This window comes from Molossus molossus, unplaced genomic scaffold (assembly GCF_014108415.1).
Source record: "Molossus molossus isolate mMolMol1 unplaced genomic scaffold, mMolMol1.p scaffold_m16_p_5, whole genome shotgun sequence".
In the NCBI taxonomy this organism is placed as follows: domain Eukaryota; kingdom Metazoa; phylum Chordata; class Mammalia; order Chiroptera; family Molossidae; genus Molossus; species Molossus molossus.
In genome coordinates, this window is record NW_023425388.1 from 58,709,419 (window position 1) to 58,727,744 (window position 18,326).

Consider the following 18,326-nt stretch of genomic DNA (forward strand, 5'->3'; position numbering starts at 1 on the left):
ACATTAGTAAGTTACAGGTGTTATATGAGCTAAATGAAATTGCAGGGGGACAATTCTGGGGTCTTTCTGCTTTTGAAAGTCACAATATTAAAAAAAGAAATCTCAGAGTAGTTCCTGACTCCCTGAAGCTGGAACACCAGGAGGCGTGACTGTTCAGCCTTGTGAGTGCCTGTGTCTTGCAAGGTTTGAGATTTTCCTGGAGCTCCCATGGCTCCTCCACACGCCTCCCTACTTTTGCATTCTTCAGCTTGGATTATAATTTCATTTTAAATTGTCAGTCTCCCTTAGTGGAAGGACAGAGATTCTGTGCTTTTTTTTTATTTTTTTTTATCTTCACCCAAGGACATTTTTCCATTTTTTGTTCAGGTAGAGTGGGAGGGAGGGAGGGAGGGAGAGAGAGAGAGAGAGAGAGAGAGAGAGAGAGAGAGAGAAGCATCGACATGAAAGGGACACATCGAGTGGTTGCCACCCACATGACCCAACCAGGACCAGGGACAAACTGCAACCTAGGTACATGCCCTTAGCGGGAACCAAACCCGGGTCTCTCTGGACCGAAGGTCAACGCTCTAACTGCTGAGCCAAACCGGCCAGGGTGGATTCTGTGCTTTTAATGCCTGGAATGCATCTGGGCATCAGTGAACATCAGTTGAATGGAACTCCTCCCCCTAATCATTTTCTTTTAAAAATCCCCATAAGTCCTCCCTGATAGATTCTCTTCTTTCTTGCACAGACCCCAAGGTGGTCCCATTCTTCAGCCTGACTCTGAAGACCTCCTGATGATAAAGTAAATGCTGTAAGCAAACTGCCTGTCAGAGACTCAAAAACCTTACATGATTCCCCCCAAAGGAGTGCTTAATGCGGACGGGGTGCCTGGATCCAGGTCATCCAGAATATGCCTTTGCCATCAGCTTTCCCTTTCCGGAAACGGAGTTGTTACCTTTAAACTTAAACTCTTCAGTGCGTAGTTTTCCCCCCCACAAAACTGATTAAAGATTTCCAAACACAAGCTTATAATTAAAAATCCACAATTGATCCAATTCAGAATTTACTGTGAGCACAGCAGGACAGCAAACATTTATTGTTAGGTAACAGGTGGTGTACGGCTAAGTATTGGACCAACTTTCCTTGAGTTCTTCTCTGCAGTCTTCTGCTTCAAATTTCCCTTCTGTATTTGCAACGGTTTGCCATGGTGGGTTGGCTTGTTGTTATGAGAGGTGGAGTGGGGTGGGGAAAAAGCAAAGCAAAAGAAGGAACATGGGGCGAATGCAGCCTCCTTTGGAGCCTCGTTACTGGAACTCGGGGCAGTTCCCCTGATCTGTGATAGTCATTTTCTCAATGTCAATGTTATTAGAGATCAGGATATCTTTGAGCTGGGTCACTGTTTCTGGAGGCAGATAAGGGTTTCTTCCCAAGATCCAAACATGATCTACGTGAAACAGCCAGACGATTGTGGTACAGGAGTACACGAGGGCGTAGTTCTCGTAGTCAGTGGCTAGGACCCAGTACGGAGCCGAAGGCATCACTGAGAACCAGAGGAGGGCAGTATTAGGAGGGACCAGAGGAAGAGAAACCTTAATCTTCTGGGACCTGGACGCCACATTCTGGTGTCCTGGTTCTTCTAGATCAGTGAGTCTTAATTCTGCCTTCATGTGGGGGTTGTATGGGAGCTTTGAAAAATACTAGCCCCGCCCCTACCCCCACTCCTCCTTGGATTCTGATATGGAGGTGGTTGGTACTTTTAAAAGCTCCCCTGTGATTCTAATATGCAGCTTGAGTTCAGAGGTAGCATTCTGGATCCTCCCTGGTAGGACCGGGTAGCAAGTTGATCTGGGGAAGCCCATAGTAACTGGAGTGGGGGAGGTTGGCTGGAGCCCCTGGACTGACAGGCTGCACGTAGCACTAGTGCAGATAGAGGCACTACTTAGCTAAACAGAGTCAAGGATGTAAGGCCATGGGCTTCAGGCTTTCTGAGTCCCTACCACCCAGCTTCCTCAAGAACTTGACCAAGGGAGGAGGTAGTGGCTAACATTGGTTTGCTTGTTTTTCTTCCTGCCTGCCCTTTGACAATCCTTCCATTCTTCAGAATATGGTAAATAAGGTGGTAACAGTTTGTAAGCTCTTCCTTACAAAGGGTCTATGAAGATTCATTGATTAATACTGTATAGCATTGAAAGCCCAAGATTAAAAGGGTCCTAAAGAAAAGAGATGGGGGATTTGCTCTCTCCATTTGAATCCAGAAACTTCCTCTGTGAATTTGACCTCTACAGTCATGCTTCAAACCAAGGAAAACTCAAGCATAGCTTGTTAAAGTTAAGGGAAAGATGGACCCACATGGGAGAAAGATGTGTGCCGACCCCGTAAGAACCAGACTTGGACACATATACAGTCCTGGGTAATTTGCTTCCCTGGGTTTTAATCCTGCCCCTTCCACTCAAAAATAATCTCACTGTTTGCCAAGTCAAACGGAGCTAAACTGCTCGACAGAGGCAGTATGAGCGTGGTTAGAGCTTGTCTGGGGGCTCAAGGACCCAGCTGATTATTAGGACCACACAGAGGACCGGTTCAGATGACCACCCACCAAGATCTCTCCTACCTCTGACTTTCTGTTTATAAAAATAAAAATAGAAGGACACTTGGAGGATGTCTGGACAGAACTCTGGTCAAGGCTGCAGGAGCTAGACTGAGTAGTGTTTCTGGCTTACACTTTTAGCACCATTAGTGCCATCTGCCTGGCTCACTCATGAGAGCCTATATTCCCCATGTGTCTGCTACAGCTGAGTTTCAGCTGCGTTGTGTGTTCCCAGCTGGAGTGAGAGCCCTTCAGCCCGAGTGATATGTCAGCAGCTTCATCGTGCCCCACTTGCACACTCTCAGGCATGCACATTCTGTCTTCCTCCCACAGAGTCTAGCACTCAAGCATGAATTTACCTAGATATTTTCCTTTTAGTAAAGAAAACTCCCATGTCTCTTGATTAGAAAACTTTTGACAGTCTCCTGTTGCTTATGGAAGGACCTTCAAATTCTCTAACATGGTACTGGAGACCCTCCCCAGTCTTGTCTCCCGCTCCATGGACCCTTCAGACCTTTTTTCATGCCATTCCCTCCACTTGGAGCATCCTTTCCCATAATCTCCCACACACCCTGCCAAAGCCAATGCAAACATCTGATCCCTTCAACCACAATACATCTCTTCCTCCTCTGCTTTCCCAACCAACAACTCTTGCCTCTTTTAGTTCCTATTTGGTTTCCTGATGAAGGTTGTGCACATAATATTTGACCTTCACTCCCATCCCCATCCCTCAGTTGAGAGTTTGGAGACCTAGGTTTTAGTCCCAAATCTACCTCTAATTAATCCAATAACTGTGCCTGTATCACCTAACTTTTATTTACTCTCTTATTTGTAGAAATCACAAGAGAAGCTGACCTGTACAAAGCCCTTTACAGCTTACAGAGCATGTGTTATCTAGTTATCTACACAACCTAGATGTAGATGTGAAGTTAGCTGCCCATAGTGATGTGCGTGGGAGGAACTGTTTTCTCCTCTCAGCATTCCTATCTTGCTCTACAGAATAACAACTTCCTCTCTGCCTCACTCTAGGCCCCTCATCAGCGGAGGGATGGGGGAGGAGGGTGGTGATTCCTCTTGCAGTTGGTGATTTCAGTGTCTGCCCCAGGTGGGGAGAGGTGCTCCCAAGCACTCTTTCATTAGAAAACCTCACAATTCTGAACTGAATTAAACTAATTAATTCAGCAACAAAACTAATATGCGGTGCTTTTTCTGCTGCCTGTCTATTCCTCAGTTAGCCCAGAACTCAAGAGGGCAAATGACTGTGATTAAATATCTCTCAGGGACCCCAACAATGAGGCTGGAAAGTAGCGGACAGAGCCAACTCTCAAACTTACCTTCACTCTTATCAATTTCTTGTCTCCAAGCTTTTGCACATGTTAGTTGTGCTAATAATTACTAATTTTGCAGGGTTCGGTTTCCTGTAGGAAACAAGACTGGATTGGGTGCCCTACTGCTCAAGCACTGTATGCTCCAATCTGTGCTCCCTCTATTGAAACACTCACTGTAGTTTTATAATAAACTGCCTGGGTACTTGTCAGTATTCGCGCGGGGATGTAAGCTCCTCAGGGACAAGGGCCAGCTCTGTCCTCCTCATCATTGCATCTCCAGCAACTTGCCCAGTACCTGACATGTAGTAGGTGCTCAATAAATACTCATTGAATCATTATGAATGCCACTCAGATGTGACACAAGTGATCCAGCCCAGGGCTCTAACCCTCATTTTGCTTATCTCCTGTCCCTGAAAACTTCTGAGAGAAGTGGATACTTACACCAAAAAAACTTCACTCCCAACTTGGCAGGCTCTGTGAGGTTGACCTGGGAGGCTTCACCTTCAATTTGATTCACAGTTCCATCAGATCTGCAATGAGTTCAAAAAGAACCTGAACTAATCGAAAGCAAAAATCTCTGAAAGGCAAGATTTGTTACACTAAGAACCATAGTGACCAACATTGTGATTTCTGTTTAGGGAGGATCTTGAAGGCAGGTGGACTCTAGTTCCATTCTTTCCTCTTCACTTTGCGACTGTCTCTGAGACCAAGCAGAGGAAGACAAGCTTGGGAAGGTATGAAACAGCGATTGCATTGCTCTAGGATTGGATACTATGTTCGGCCCTTGCACTGCAACACTGTTTTTGGACAGTATGCAATGGCCTGCAAGGCTCCAGAAAGTGGAAGTTAAAAAGGAAAAACATGCAAAACAACCCAGTACACTAAGAATTCACTTTTAAAAAGTAAATCACTTCTTTAAACATGAAAAGGGGCAAAAACATGGAGTCTGGAGATCTGCAAGACCCTCTTTTAGCCTTAGTGATCTCATGTGACACCATCTTTCCCACAGGTGATGGTCTTAGGGTGTATAAAACACTTTCACTCTTTCTAATGGAGCTGGCCCTGTTTCTGGATAACTCCCAGTGACCTCACGGAGCATGGGGAGAGGGGAAAGGCCTGGGGATGGAGGCAGCACACAGGGCAGTGCTCAGCCACCAGGGTGCTCTTATTAGGAAGCTGGGAGAGGAGCTGCCTGTTCATCTGTCCTCGAGGGAGCAAACTAAAATTAGAGCAGTAGTACCCGTCAGAAGGTCAGGAGGCTATGAATAGTGGTGATGGATGTCTTAGAAACCAGACAACAATCACTAGGTAAGGAAGGGTGGGAAATGTACTCTGCCGATCCTGGATGCATTGTCTGTTTATCGTTGAATAGGGCGGAGACACAGCCCTGCTCTCTCACCTGGAACTCAGCCATTAGGAAGATGGTCCATTTCTATCTGCATACAGTTGCTTAGCAACAAACCAGTCTCTTCCCATCAGACTTTTCCCCTTTTCACTATCATTTGCATTGTGCTTCAGAACAGTTTTTGAAACACCACTCACTGATCATAAATTTATAACTTTTTCATGGGGAAAATGAATGAGTATTTTCAAGGGTAGCAGCAGACTAATAATAATAGGAAATATTTATTAAATGATTACTATACACCCAGCACTGGTCTAAGTGCTTTACACGTATCGCCTCACTCTTGCAAACAAAACTGTCTGGGGGAGGTGCTATGATTGTTGCCATTTTACCTGGGTGGAAAGGGAGGCTGAGAAAATTAGTAAGTGGTAGAAGAACCAGGACTTGACACCAGGCAGCCTTTCTCAAAAGCCTGAGCCCTTCAGCTTCCAACCCTGTGCCAGTTGCTTTGTCTGTCAGATTCTCTGACACTGGCTAGTGTTTTGCTCAGACTCTCTGCTGTGCCCTGCGCTCACTCTGCAGTGCTCCTGGAAGGAGAAACTATACCCGTTTCCTGAACTAGCAAACCTTCCTTTGTGTCCTCTTGTACCTTAACCAGATGTGACCCTAGCACTCAAGACCCTGGCCAACTCTGACGGAGAGTGGGGGAATCACATAGGTGTTGGGATCTGTTTCATTGTCTGACTCTTAATCTTAGAATGGGACGAAATATTTGAAAAAAGTCATTGCAACTTTAGGGCCTACAGAATTCTTGTGAGATCTTCTGGGTGTCTACATCCTACTTCCTGTAGCCCTTCCTGGGCTCCGAAGTGAGCTGAATTTTTCTCTAGGCCCTCAAGGTCCTCACTTTGTTTCTTTGGGTTACACAGGGTCAGGGTCAACCCACTGTGTTTTGGCTCACAAGAAGCTCAGTAGATAATAGGATGGCCTCAGAAAGCCCCTCTGAGTTCAAGTAACTTCCAGGCTGGGTTGGCGTTGTTTTCTTAGAGTTGAACACAATTCTCAGATCCCGTAGGGAACTGGGACAACCCTACATTCCCAGCCGTCCCGTTATCTGTCTTCGGTTCTCTTCCCCATTTCACTTCTCCCTGGGTTGGGATCTCAGCTTCGTGTCACTTATAAGTTGTGTGATCCTTGGGCAAATTACTTTACTTCTCTGTACCTCAGTTTCCTTATCCATGAAAATGGGGTTAGACCCAGAGAAATGGAAGTAGGGAAAAGACTGTCAAACCTCAGAGAGAAGGGGGTGGTGGGAAGAGGTAAACTGAAAAACTGATATGCATATATGCATAACCAATGGACACAGACAACAGTACTGTGAAGGCAGGGGCGGGAGTGGGAGAGGGGAGGAGGGGGTCAGAGGGGGAAAAAAGGAGGGACATCTATAATACTTTCAACAATAAAGATAAATTTAAATAATAAAATAGTAATAGCACTACCTCAGGGTTGTTATGGGATTAAATCAATATACAGGGTGGGGCAAAAGTAGATTTACATTGTGAGTATGTGAAACAGTTTATTCTTGTATTATTATTTATTCATTATTGTACTATTTTCCATATAAACTGTAAACTTACTTTTGCCCCACCCTTTATATACGTACCCATATAGGTACATACACATGTATATCTACATGTACACACAGAATAGTGCCTTGCACATAGGAAATGCTTAATAACTGTTAGTTACTGTATTTATTGTTGCTGTTATCTTTGTTGATGGAGAGTGCATGGGAGTTTTCCTGAGGCTTTTATAAGTTTATGGCTGCTTTTCAAAGTGTGAATTTTGGGATCAAACATCAAATGGGAAAAGCCCTCTGTAATAGAAAAGTACATTTCTGTAGGCTATCCTGTTCACATACTCTAGTGTGTGACTACGGATGTATTTGATCTTTTTGTTTAATAAGAAAAGCGTTTTTGTGTTTTATCCTCACCTGAGGATACTTTTTTGCATTCATCTTCAGATAGAGCGAGAGGGAGAGAGGGAGGAAGAAAGAGAGAGAGAAACACCGATGTGAGAGAGACATATTGACTGGCTGCCACCCACTCGACCCCAACCGGGGCTGGGGACAAACTGCAACCGAAGTATGTGACCTTAGTGGGAACCGAACCCAGGTCTCCCTGAACTGTGGGGCGGACACTCTAACCGCTGAGCCAAACCGGCCAGGGCAGAAAAGGTGTTTTCTAACAGCTGAAGCTGTTTGGAGATGGGATAACCGGTCATGGATGGTGATATGCTCCCAGTGCCTGGAAGCTTCAAGCTAAGCTGGATGCCCACTGTCAGTACATGATATAGGACGGGCTTCTCTTCTCCTTTGGAGTCAGACAAGATGGTCCCTGATGTCTTTTACTACCACAATATCCACTTTGCAGTGAGAACAGGATTTCCACTGAGTCCCTAGTGCCTCTCACAGGATCCAGTGCACAGTAGGTGGTCAGCAAGTGGTCATGGAAATGAGTGAGTGACTTCTAGCCCTCATCATCCTGCCCACCGAAAGCTTTCCTCTCAGGGCCTGTTGCGGAGAGTCAGTCCAGACCCAGCAATGATGGAATCCTCCCTGAACTAGACTGCAAGGACACCCAGTCACCCCAGGACAGCTCTCTGCAGGGCCGGCTCCAGGATGTGCAGTGCCTTTGAAACCACAGCCACTCACCTCAGCTCCTGGTTTATCACTTTGATGTTTCCGTTTTCCATTAGTGAGTAGTTGGCTTGGATGCAGCTTCCCTTCTCAAAGCTCACTGGGATCTTCTCAATTTCATACCATCTTCCAAGATACTGCAGAGACAACAACAAGCAGAGCAAAACCCTGTGGCCCTCTGGGGACCTGCAAACTCTTCTCCATTGTCGTCTTTCAGAGCAGAGCCCTTTCCTGGGGGAGAACCAGGCAAAATGGGCTGCATTGTTTCCAGTGGCAACTGAGCAAGATACTGATTCAAAGGAGAACAAGTGAATCGGATGTGTGGGCATTGATTGAATGTCACTTTCTGTTCCTAAAGTGCTCCTTATTTAGATATGCTCTCAGTGTCTCCTTCAGCCAAAATCTATGTGAAATTCAAAACTCTGTCAAAGGAAGGGATTTGTCTAGATGATGTTAGGTGCCATTTCAAACGTTTTATGATTCTTCAAGGTGTCTCTGAATTGTGTACAAAGTTAGATATGTTCACTGTGGGATTTCAGAGGTGGTTGAATTCTCCTCACGTGACCCCACACAAAGTTGATCACAAAGGCTTTTGGAAGACAATCAGGAGTTAGAAGACCTGTATCGTTCTTCCACGGGGGGCTTGCTCTCAGTTCATAACTTCGTGTAGAGTCAACATTACAGGAAGTGTGCAACCGTGTGGGTGAGGTCAAGCACTCTCCTGCTTCTATACATTGCCTTGCACAGAGACAGAACCAATTTACAACTTTCGTGAAGGGTAATTTGGCAGTACCTAGCACAACTAAATATGCATGTACTTTTTGGCCCAGCAATTTCACTTCTGGGAATGAATCCTCTGAGAAGGAGAAATGATGTATGTATAAGATTATTTGTTGTAGTACAGTTAGTAATAATAATAATAATAAAAAGGAAACAGTCTCAATGAACATTATTAGGGGGTTGGGTAAATAAATAATGACACATTTATATAGTGGAATGCTATACATCCTCTTTTAAAAGAGTAATATGAAATTATCTCTAAGATACATTTAATAAAAAGAGTCAGGTGCAAATAGTGTATATATTAAGCTACCTTTTGTGTAAAACAACACAAATTTACTTTCTTATAGTTCTGACATGGGTCTCACTGGGCTAAAATCAAGATGTTGGCAAGGCTGTATTCCTTTCCGAGGCTCTAGAAGAGCATCTGTTTTCTTGCTTTTTCCAGGTTCTAGGATCTCAATTTCTCTATCTACATACGAAAATGCAATGTTTAAAAAGAATCCTGGGGCCTGGCTGGTTTGACTCAGTGGTTAGAATGTCAGCCCACGGACCGAAAAGTCGTGGTTTCAATTCCTGGTCAAGGGCATGTACCTCAGTTGCAGGTTTGATTCCTGCCCTGGTTGGGGTTGTGCGGGAGGCAACCAATCGATGTGTCTCTCTCACATCTCTCTCTCTCTCTCTCTCTCCCCCTCCCACTCTATCTAAAAATCAACAGAAAAATATCCTTGGGTGAGGATTTACAAAAAAAGAGAATCCTGGAAAGGAAGAAGTATAACTATCTATCTCTATTTGCAGATGACATGATTATGTATATAGAAAACCCTAAGGAATCCATACACACACACAAACTATTAGAACTAATAAATGAATTCATCAAGATAAATGGATACAAGATCAATATGCAAAAATCAAATCTATTTCTACATTTAAAATGAGAAACCTGCAAATGAAATTAGGAAAATTCTATTTACAATAACATTAAAAAAATAAAATATGTAGAAATAAATTTAACCAAAGAGGCATAAAACTTATACTCTGAAAACTACATTGTTGAAAGAAATTAAAGACCTAAGTAAATGGAAAGGTATTTTACTCTATTTACTTATTTATTTTTTTAATCCTCACCCGAGGATATTTTTTCATTTATCTTCAGATAGAATGGGAGGGAGGGAGGGAGGGAGGGAGAAAGAGAGAAACATCAACATGAGAGAGACACATTGACTGGTTGCCTCCTGCATGACCCCGACCAGGGCCAGGAAGCGAACCACAATCGAAGTACATGCCCTTGACCGGAATCGAACCTGAGACTCATTGGTCCACAGACCGAGGCTCTAACCTCTGAGCAAAACCACCCAGGACTGAAAGATATTTTAAATTCATGAGTTGGAAGACAAAATTGTTAAAATGGCAATTGATATATAACAGATTTAATGTAATCTCTATTAAAACTCCCAATAGACTTCTTCATAGAAATTGAGATACTCACCCTAAAATTATATGGAAATGCAAAGGACCCTAAATAGCCAAAAGAACAAAGTTGGAAGACTCATACTTTCTGATTTCAAACCTTAACTACAAAGCTATAGTAATCAAGACTGTATCGTATTGGCATAAGGATAACCATATAGATCAATAAAATACAGTTGAGAGTCCAAAAATAAACTCTTACATATACGGTCAATTGATTTTTGACAAGAACGCCAAGACTATTCAGTGAGAAAAGAATAGTCTTCTCAACAAATAGTTCTGGGACAACTGAATATCCACATGTAAAAGAATAAGTTGGGCTCTTATATTACACTATATACAAAATTTAACTTAAAATGGATCACAGACTTAGATCTAAAAATCTTTTAGGAGAAAATATAGTAGTAAATCTTTATAACCTTGGATTAGGCAATGGCTTTTTAGATATGATGCCAAACCACAAGCAACAAAAGAAAAAATACATAAATGGACATCATTAATATTAAAAACTTATATGTATCAATAAAGTAAAAAGACAATCCATAAAATGGGAGGAAAAAAACTTGCAAATCATATGTCTGATAGGAATTTGTATCTAAAACACATAAAGAACACTTATATCTCAATAATTAAAAGATAAATAACCTGACTGAAAATGGGTAAAGAACTTGAATAGACATCTCCAATAAGCACACGAAAAGATGCTCAACATCATTAATTATTAAGGAAATGTAAATCAAAACCACTGTAAGATACCACTTCATAGCCACTAAAAATTTCTATAATCAGAAATATAACAATAAAAAGTGTGGGCAAAGTTATGAAAAAATTAGAATTATACACTCCTGGTTGTAATATAAAATGGTGTGGGTCTCTTGGAAAAGAGTCTGACAGCTTCTCAAAAGATTAAACATGGAGTTACTATATGACCTAGCAATTCTATTCCTAGGTATATACCCAGGTAAAAGAATATATGTCCATGAAAACAAACAAGCAGACATAAAATCTTGGTCATAAATACTCCTAGCAGCAGCATTCTTGATAGTCAAAAAGTGTAAATAACCCAAATGATGAACAGGTGAATAAAATGTGGCATAAACCATACAGTAGAATATTATTCTGCAATGAAAAGAAATGAAGTACTGATATATATTACAACATGGATGAATCTTGAACACTTATGCTGCTAAAAGAAATCAGTCACAAAAGACCTACTGTATGATTCCATTTCTATGAAATGTCTGGGATAGGCAAATTCATACAGAGAGAAAGCAGATTATTGTTGCCGAAGCAGAGGAAGTTGGGGGAAGTGAAGAGTAACTGTTAATGGGTATGGCGTTTCTTTTTGAGATGCTGAAAATGTTCTAAAATTGATTGTGGTTGATGGTTTCATAACTGTGAATGCACTAAAAACCACTGAAAGTGAAGGCTACTTTAAATAGGTAAGTTATATAGCATATGGATTATATCTCAGTAAAACTTTCTGCTTTATTATTCAAAGGACTTTAGTAAATATAGATTGATTATAATTTGCAAAGCATCTTGGGATTTTTACCCCAAAACTGAAATGTAACTCAAATTCCTTAAATTTTTTCTCCAAAGCCTCTTATACCTGTATAAAGGAATCACCCCTTAATAATTAATGGAGTAAGTCAGCATATATCTCTCCTTCTACCTCCCTGTTTGAACTCTATTGATGGTGCTCCTTCTTCCCAACCCTTTCAGGCTTTGAGCTCTCTTCCCTCATTCTCTGCCTAATCCGTGCCCTAAAATGTCCCAACACTCATTCAAACTGAGGTGTGAGTGACTGATAATAACTTCAATGTTACTCATAACAAGTAAATTGCTTCTTTTTTTTTTTTTTGGTACAGATAGAGTGGGAGGGAGAGAGAGGAAGAGAGAGAGAGAGAGAAACATCGACGTGAAAGGGACACATCGAGTGGCTGCCACCCGCACGACCAATCAGGGCCAGGGACAAACTGGAACCGAGGTACATGCCCTTAGCGGGAACCAAACCCGGGTCTCTCCGGACCGCAGGCCAACGCTCTAACCACTGAGCCAAACTGGCCAGGGCTAAATTGCTTCTTTTTAAAATAATTTTTCTATATTGATTTTAGAGAGAGGGAATCGGAAAGAGAGAGAGAGATAGAAACATCGATGACAGAGAACATCAATTGGCCACCTCCTGCATGCTCTCCACTGGGGATCAGACCCACAACTTGGGCACGTGCCCTGACCAGGAATCGAACCGGTGACCTCTTGGTACATGGGTCGACGCTCAACCACTGAGCCACACTGGCTGGACGTGAATTGCTTCTTAAAAGAGAGATCCTTTTATTCAAGGAGAGTATATTTTAACAAGAGGTACTAGGCCTAATTAGCAGCAATGAGAGCCTCTAAGTCATGTCATCCAATAGCGGCCTCTTTCTGCTGCCCATCCCCCATACCTGGCCACACAGGTATTCAGTAAGACTGGGCCAAATTTGAGGAAGAAAAGTCATATTGATATCTCTTTAGTGCAGATAACAAGAAAGCCCCTTAGGGAGTTCTTCCTCTTCTAGGCCCTGTGTGGGGTAACCGGTGGGTGTTCTGCACCACTGGGAAGCCTAGTTTTAATCCTGATCTGCGTTTTCTGGCTGTGTGACTGGGTAGCTTACAAGCTCTCCAACATCCAGCTTCTTCATTGGTAGAATGGAGACAAGGGTACTGCAGTCCTCTTAGCCCAGCTGTGTGTTTACCCCCGTCACTGACAACTCCCACACACACTGCCCCTCTGTCTCCTCTGCCAGACAGCTTTGCCATGGGAGCTCCCATGGCCACCTGCATCTGTCCATGGGACAATCTGAGATGCATTCCACACATTTCCTTAGAGGATCCTCAGAAGGATTGAACCCCGCTGTTCACAGAGTAACCTGCTCCTTGATGCACCCTTTATTGCTTTTCTGCCTTTTCTGTCTCACTTTCCCTACATGCTCACTCAAGCTTCCTGTGATCATCTTACAAACACTTCCTGCTCCCAGTTCTTTTTTGTTTTATTATGTTTTTATTAATTTTTTAGAGAGAGAGAGGAAGGGGGAGGATGAGAAAATCAATGTGAGAGAGAAACATCAATTGGCTGCCTCCTACAGGTCCCCAACTGGGGATCAAGCCTGCAGCCACATGCCCGGGAATTGAACCAGGACCTCTCGGTCCATTGGATGATGCTCAATCCACTGAATCACACTGGCCAGGCTCTGCTCCCAGTTCTTGTGTCAAGAGTTTGCTTTAGGGGAACCACAAATAAGGTAAATACCTCCCCCAAGGCTTGCCGTGCCCATCAAAGCAGAACAATAAAACTGAGCCTTAAAAAAATTTTTTTTAAAAGCCCAGCTGGTGTGGCTTCATGGTTGAGCATCGACCCATGCACCAAGAGGTTGCTGGTTCGATTCCTGGTCAGGGCACATGCCCAGGTTGTGGGCCTGATCCTCAATGGGGGGCATGCAGGAGGTGGCCAATTGATGTTCTCTCTCATTGATGTTTCTATCTCTCTCTCCCTCTCCCTTCCTCTCTCTCTAAAAATCAATGAAGAAATAAAATTAAAAACAACAACAACTGAGCCTTGTAGGGTGCTTATTCAAACAGGAGACAGCAAAACAAGTGGGAGGTTAGCCTTTTACCACACCTTATTCACGTCAAAATTCTCCTGCACAGGAGGAGTCGGGCACTTCCCAAGATGGAAGGCTTGTCCCTCTGCGGCACCGAAGAGGCCCGCCAGTGCGGGAAGCAGCAGCAGCAGCAGCAGCGCCTTCACCATCTTGAGGCGGGGGGTCTGGGGATGGAACCTGGAACTGGAGGAAAAAAGCAGCTGGAGCCTTCTGAGCAATCGCTGGAGAAAGATTTATGGACTGGCTGGTCCCTCTGTGGGCAGTCCTCCCACTCAGCCAGTGTGAGTCCTGCATCCTCCAGGGCCACCTGAACTGTGAGGTCTGCCTCCCCTGGGAGCCTCTCTCTAGAACCTTTGCACCTGCATCAGAGCACACTCGTCCTGGTAGTAGACTTCGTTGGATTTATGTTGCAACTTCTCCCCCTCACCTGATTAGGCATTTTTCAAGGGTGGACACGGTGTCTAATTCTCCCTGGACTCTCCCACAGAACCTTGCAGTGTCAGGCACAGTAGACACGTGAATGAACAGAAACAATGTGGGGACAGGGGATAGGCAAAGGGAGACACTGAAGCTGTCAAGGGAACCATGAGAGAGAAACAACAAAAATAAATCACTTACGACATTTAGTATCTTATGAGATTCATAAGAGAAATGCCCCCTGACCCCACTCCCCAACACTGCCCCCATCTTGCTGGGCTGTTTCCCAACCCAGGAGTGGCCCTGGAAACCTTGACAGGGAGCAGCGGCCTAGGCACACCCCAGTCACCCTGAACAGGTTTGAATTCTGGCTTTGCCACATACTGCGTATAACTGTGTTCAATTTATGCTTCAGTCTCCTGGTCTATTAAGTAAGAATAGTAATCATACCCACCTTATGAAGTTTTGCAAGAATTAAATGAAATAATAGAGCATTTAGAGCAGCATCTGATACTGAGAAGATGCTCAATAAATGCTAGTTATTATTACTATGAAAAGCAGAAATAAGTGATTGTTTCCCGAATTTCTCTTCTTTCATTTATTTACATTCTATTGGGGATATTTTTCATAGACGTGTATTTAACTTGAGAAAGACTAATAGCTGGCATGCAACTTTGCAACCAGTATTTCTGCCCAAAGCACTTTTCCGACAGTGGAGGCTGCGTTGAGGAGGGGCAGCAGGTGGGGTTGGGGGGCCGCAGGGTTGCTGGCAGGGTCTGAGCATCCAGGCTGTTCCCTGCTTCTCTCACTGACTTGTTTTCAGTCTGTTCTCTTCCATGTGACTCCTTGCTTGTAGCTGCACAAGAGCTATTTCCAGCTCTTTGCCTTTCTCCCTGTGATGAGCAGGACTGAAGCAACACAGGCAAAATGTTCTCAGATCTGAGCATTTAAAAGGATGTGTCATAATAGGAATAATTATAACCACTTTATTATGAGTCTCTAAACCTTCAAATGACCTTGAATGATCAATAGCTTTTCTTCTGGAGGTTTCCTGGCTGGTTTTCAAAAGAAAAATTACATAACAAGTAAAAGCTGCCAGAGGGTGGAGAGGGCGGGGGAGGGGTGGTCACTGAGCCCTGCCCCCCTTAGCAAGTCTGCAGGGATGGGAGGGACCAACTTCTATTTTCTCTGAAGCTCCCTTTCCCATCAGCCCCTACCACCATGTAACTTTTCCAGGGATGATGGATTTCCAGAAACCCAGCCTAAACCTACAAAAATTTGCAACCATTTCCAAGAGGCTCTTAAAACCACTGGAGCTCTACTCTTGGCCCCCAGGAGGCTCCACGTTCAGTGCCTTGCCCAGCCGCTCTAACCTCAAAGGAGAGTCACACATTCTACACGATCCCCCGAACAGGTCAGGCCCTTAGAGGTAATTTATCCAACCCCTCCCCCGAGGTGTACAGATGGGGACACTGAGTCCCAGTGGGGCAGAGAGCTGGGATTTGGGCCCCATCTCCCACGGCTCGTTCTGTATCGCCCTGAGCATGCTTCCTTCTGCACACCACCTCTGTAACCTGACGGGTCTCACCTCGCCGTGTGACAGTTGCACCAGAAGTCAGCTCTACATCTTGCTCTGACAATTATCTTATTGCAAAATGTTCTATTGTGGGCTGAAACATGTTTTTTAGTTTTGTAGGAGGATTTCAGAGCAAGGCTTAATTCCCCCTGATTGCATCTCTTCCAAAAATATCTCTTTATTGCAGTCATTTTATTCCTATAATTGAAATTTTTTGTGAGAGAAAGGGTTGATAAGATCCATAATTTTTTCAATGTCCCTTCCATTCTAATTCACCCAACACTTACTGAGTACCTACTGAGGGCAAATCACATTATTAACATATACCTCTGAACTTGAGTGTATATGACATATATTTTTGCATCTTGTAAATAACACTAATGAGAAGATTGTCCTAATGACAAGAGTTTAAATACTTTTAAAAATAAATACAGATGTATTTTAAAATAAATGCAATTTAAATATTAGTTTAGCTGAATAGTGAATAATTTAAGAATAATTCGCTCTGGTCGGTTTGGCTCAGCGGTTAGAGTGTCGGCCTGCGGTCCAGAGAGACCTGGGTTCGGTTCCTGCTATGGGCATGTATCTCTGTTGCAGTTTGTCCCCGGCCCTGGATGGGTCGTGCGGGTGGCAACTACTCGATGTGTCCCTTTCATGTCGATGTTTCTCTCTCTCTCTCTCCCTCCCACTCTATCTGAACAAAAAAAATGGAAAAATGTCCTCTGGTGAGGATAAAAATAAATAAATAAATAAATAAATAAATAAATAAATAAATAAATAAATAATTCTAAGATGCATCCACTGGGCTGGCACTGACTGAGAACCACTGCTCACAAGCATTGAGCTTCCCTACCCAGAAGCCCAGCCTTAGTATTTCACATGTGCCAGGTACTGAATTACCACAACATCCTGTCTAGAAGGGTCCTGTGCTGAGCTCAGTGAGGTCAGTTTGCCCAGGTTACTTCCTGGTCAGCCGTGGAGCAGATCTTAGGCCAGATCTCCTAAGACTCTGCACTCCTAACACCTGCATGTTAGCATGGACCTCGTCTCTGATCTCAAGAAGCTATAGAACATTAAGGACTAGATGTTTGGATTTCACATGATAACAACCAATAAATGTCTACAAGTAAATGGGTCTTGGAAACCCATTTAGCTATTGAATTCAACAAGAAAACATATCTTCTGAAGAACTTACTTTTGTGCCATATTGTTAAACGCATTTTCTATCCACACAATGAATTCCTGTTCCTTCTTCAGTATTTTACTGTAATGCACATTTGGATAACAGCTGCCCGAGAATCTATCTAGTACAGTAATGGTGTACAGAAAGCCCTCTCATTGTCTCATCAGTACAGAGGGGTGCACAGTGCAAGCAGAAGACTTTGAGGTGAATCAAAGTTGGGTTGACACCCCAGCTTTGGCATTTGTTGGCAGTCTTATCTTGGACCTGTTGCTTCAGATATCTGAACCTCAGTTTCCTCAACTGAACAATGGCACTAGTAATATCTACCTTGTAAGTTTAAGGAAAGATAAGACCAAGTCTGCAAAGCTACCGGCATAAGCCCTCAACTGTGTTAGATAAGCGACCCTTTTGGAGCAGTGGGCAGCACATCAGTCTCATAATTATGTTAGTTATGATTTTTAGCTGAAAAGAGGCAATTGAACGTGAAGACTGTCTCTATTTTAAGCATTATTCGTACTAAATAAAAATTTAAACTACAGTACATACCTTTGTTATCAAGATGAAGACAGTTTCCACATGCAAAATCACCGAATTTGAGATGCCTTGTATTGGTAACTAGCCTCTCTGAAGTTATTTTATAAGCTTCATCAGGTCACTGACGTTTAATTTTAATGCATGCCACACCCCCTGCAGTTCAGGAAGGTTGGACTAAAAGCTTAGCTCTGTATAAAACACAAAGATGGAATGTTTTGACCATCTCCCTCCCCCCATTTCCTTCACAGCTGCTCCCCGAAGAAGAAACAATGAGATATTGTGTGTGAGAGAGTGAGAAAGAGAAAGTGCATTTCATTCAAAACATCTTTTTTTTTTAGCTATGTGGATTTTCTAATTTAATTTGCTCAATCAGATTGTGTTTTTGAGTTTCAGTAAGATGAGTTGCAATATGTTTGCAAACATCTGGTATTTATTTTTCATTTTTGTGTAAATGAAAAATCAACAATCCCATTTCCTGAAATGGAGCATGAATTCCACCCCTTGTGGTCCCTGGCCTGGCCTGGAATGAGGTTCAGGCAACAGAGTGACGGTTAGGACTTGGAGTTGACTTTCTGTGTGATCCTGAGCAAGCTGCTCACTTCTTTGAGCCTCAGTCTCCCCACTGAGAAGTAGAGACGGTCATTTCTGTCTCCATTAGAGCTGGAGGTATAGTTCTGCAACAGTTAGGGCTAAAAGCTGAGAATGCTTAAGGTGTCTTCTGCAGCTCCTGTCTCTGTACCTTTGGTGACCTCCCCAACTACATATTCTAGGCAGCCTGTCAC

At 43.3% G+C, this 18,326-nt stretch overlaps 1 protein-coding gene across 1 annotated transcript; it reads right to left on the reverse strand.

The window, feature by feature from the left end:
* Positions 1-1,032: 1,032 nt before the first annotated feature.
* APOD (apolipoprotein D) lies at positions 1,033-17,696 on the reverse strand. The gene is made up of 5 exons (XM_036243325.1): positions 17,557-17,696; positions 13,852-14,017; positions 7,956-8,077; positions 4,339-4,427; positions 1,033-1,522 (listed from the first exon to the last, which is right to left on the reverse strand). The coding sequence occupies exons 2-5, from the start codon at positions 13,981-13,983 to the stop codon at positions 1,287-1,289; spliced, it is 579 nt and encodes a 192-aa protein (XP_036099218.1). The 5' UTR covers positions 13,984-14,017; positions 17,557-17,696; the 3' UTR covers positions 1,033-1,286.
* Positions 17,697-18,326: the final 630 nt, after the last annotated feature.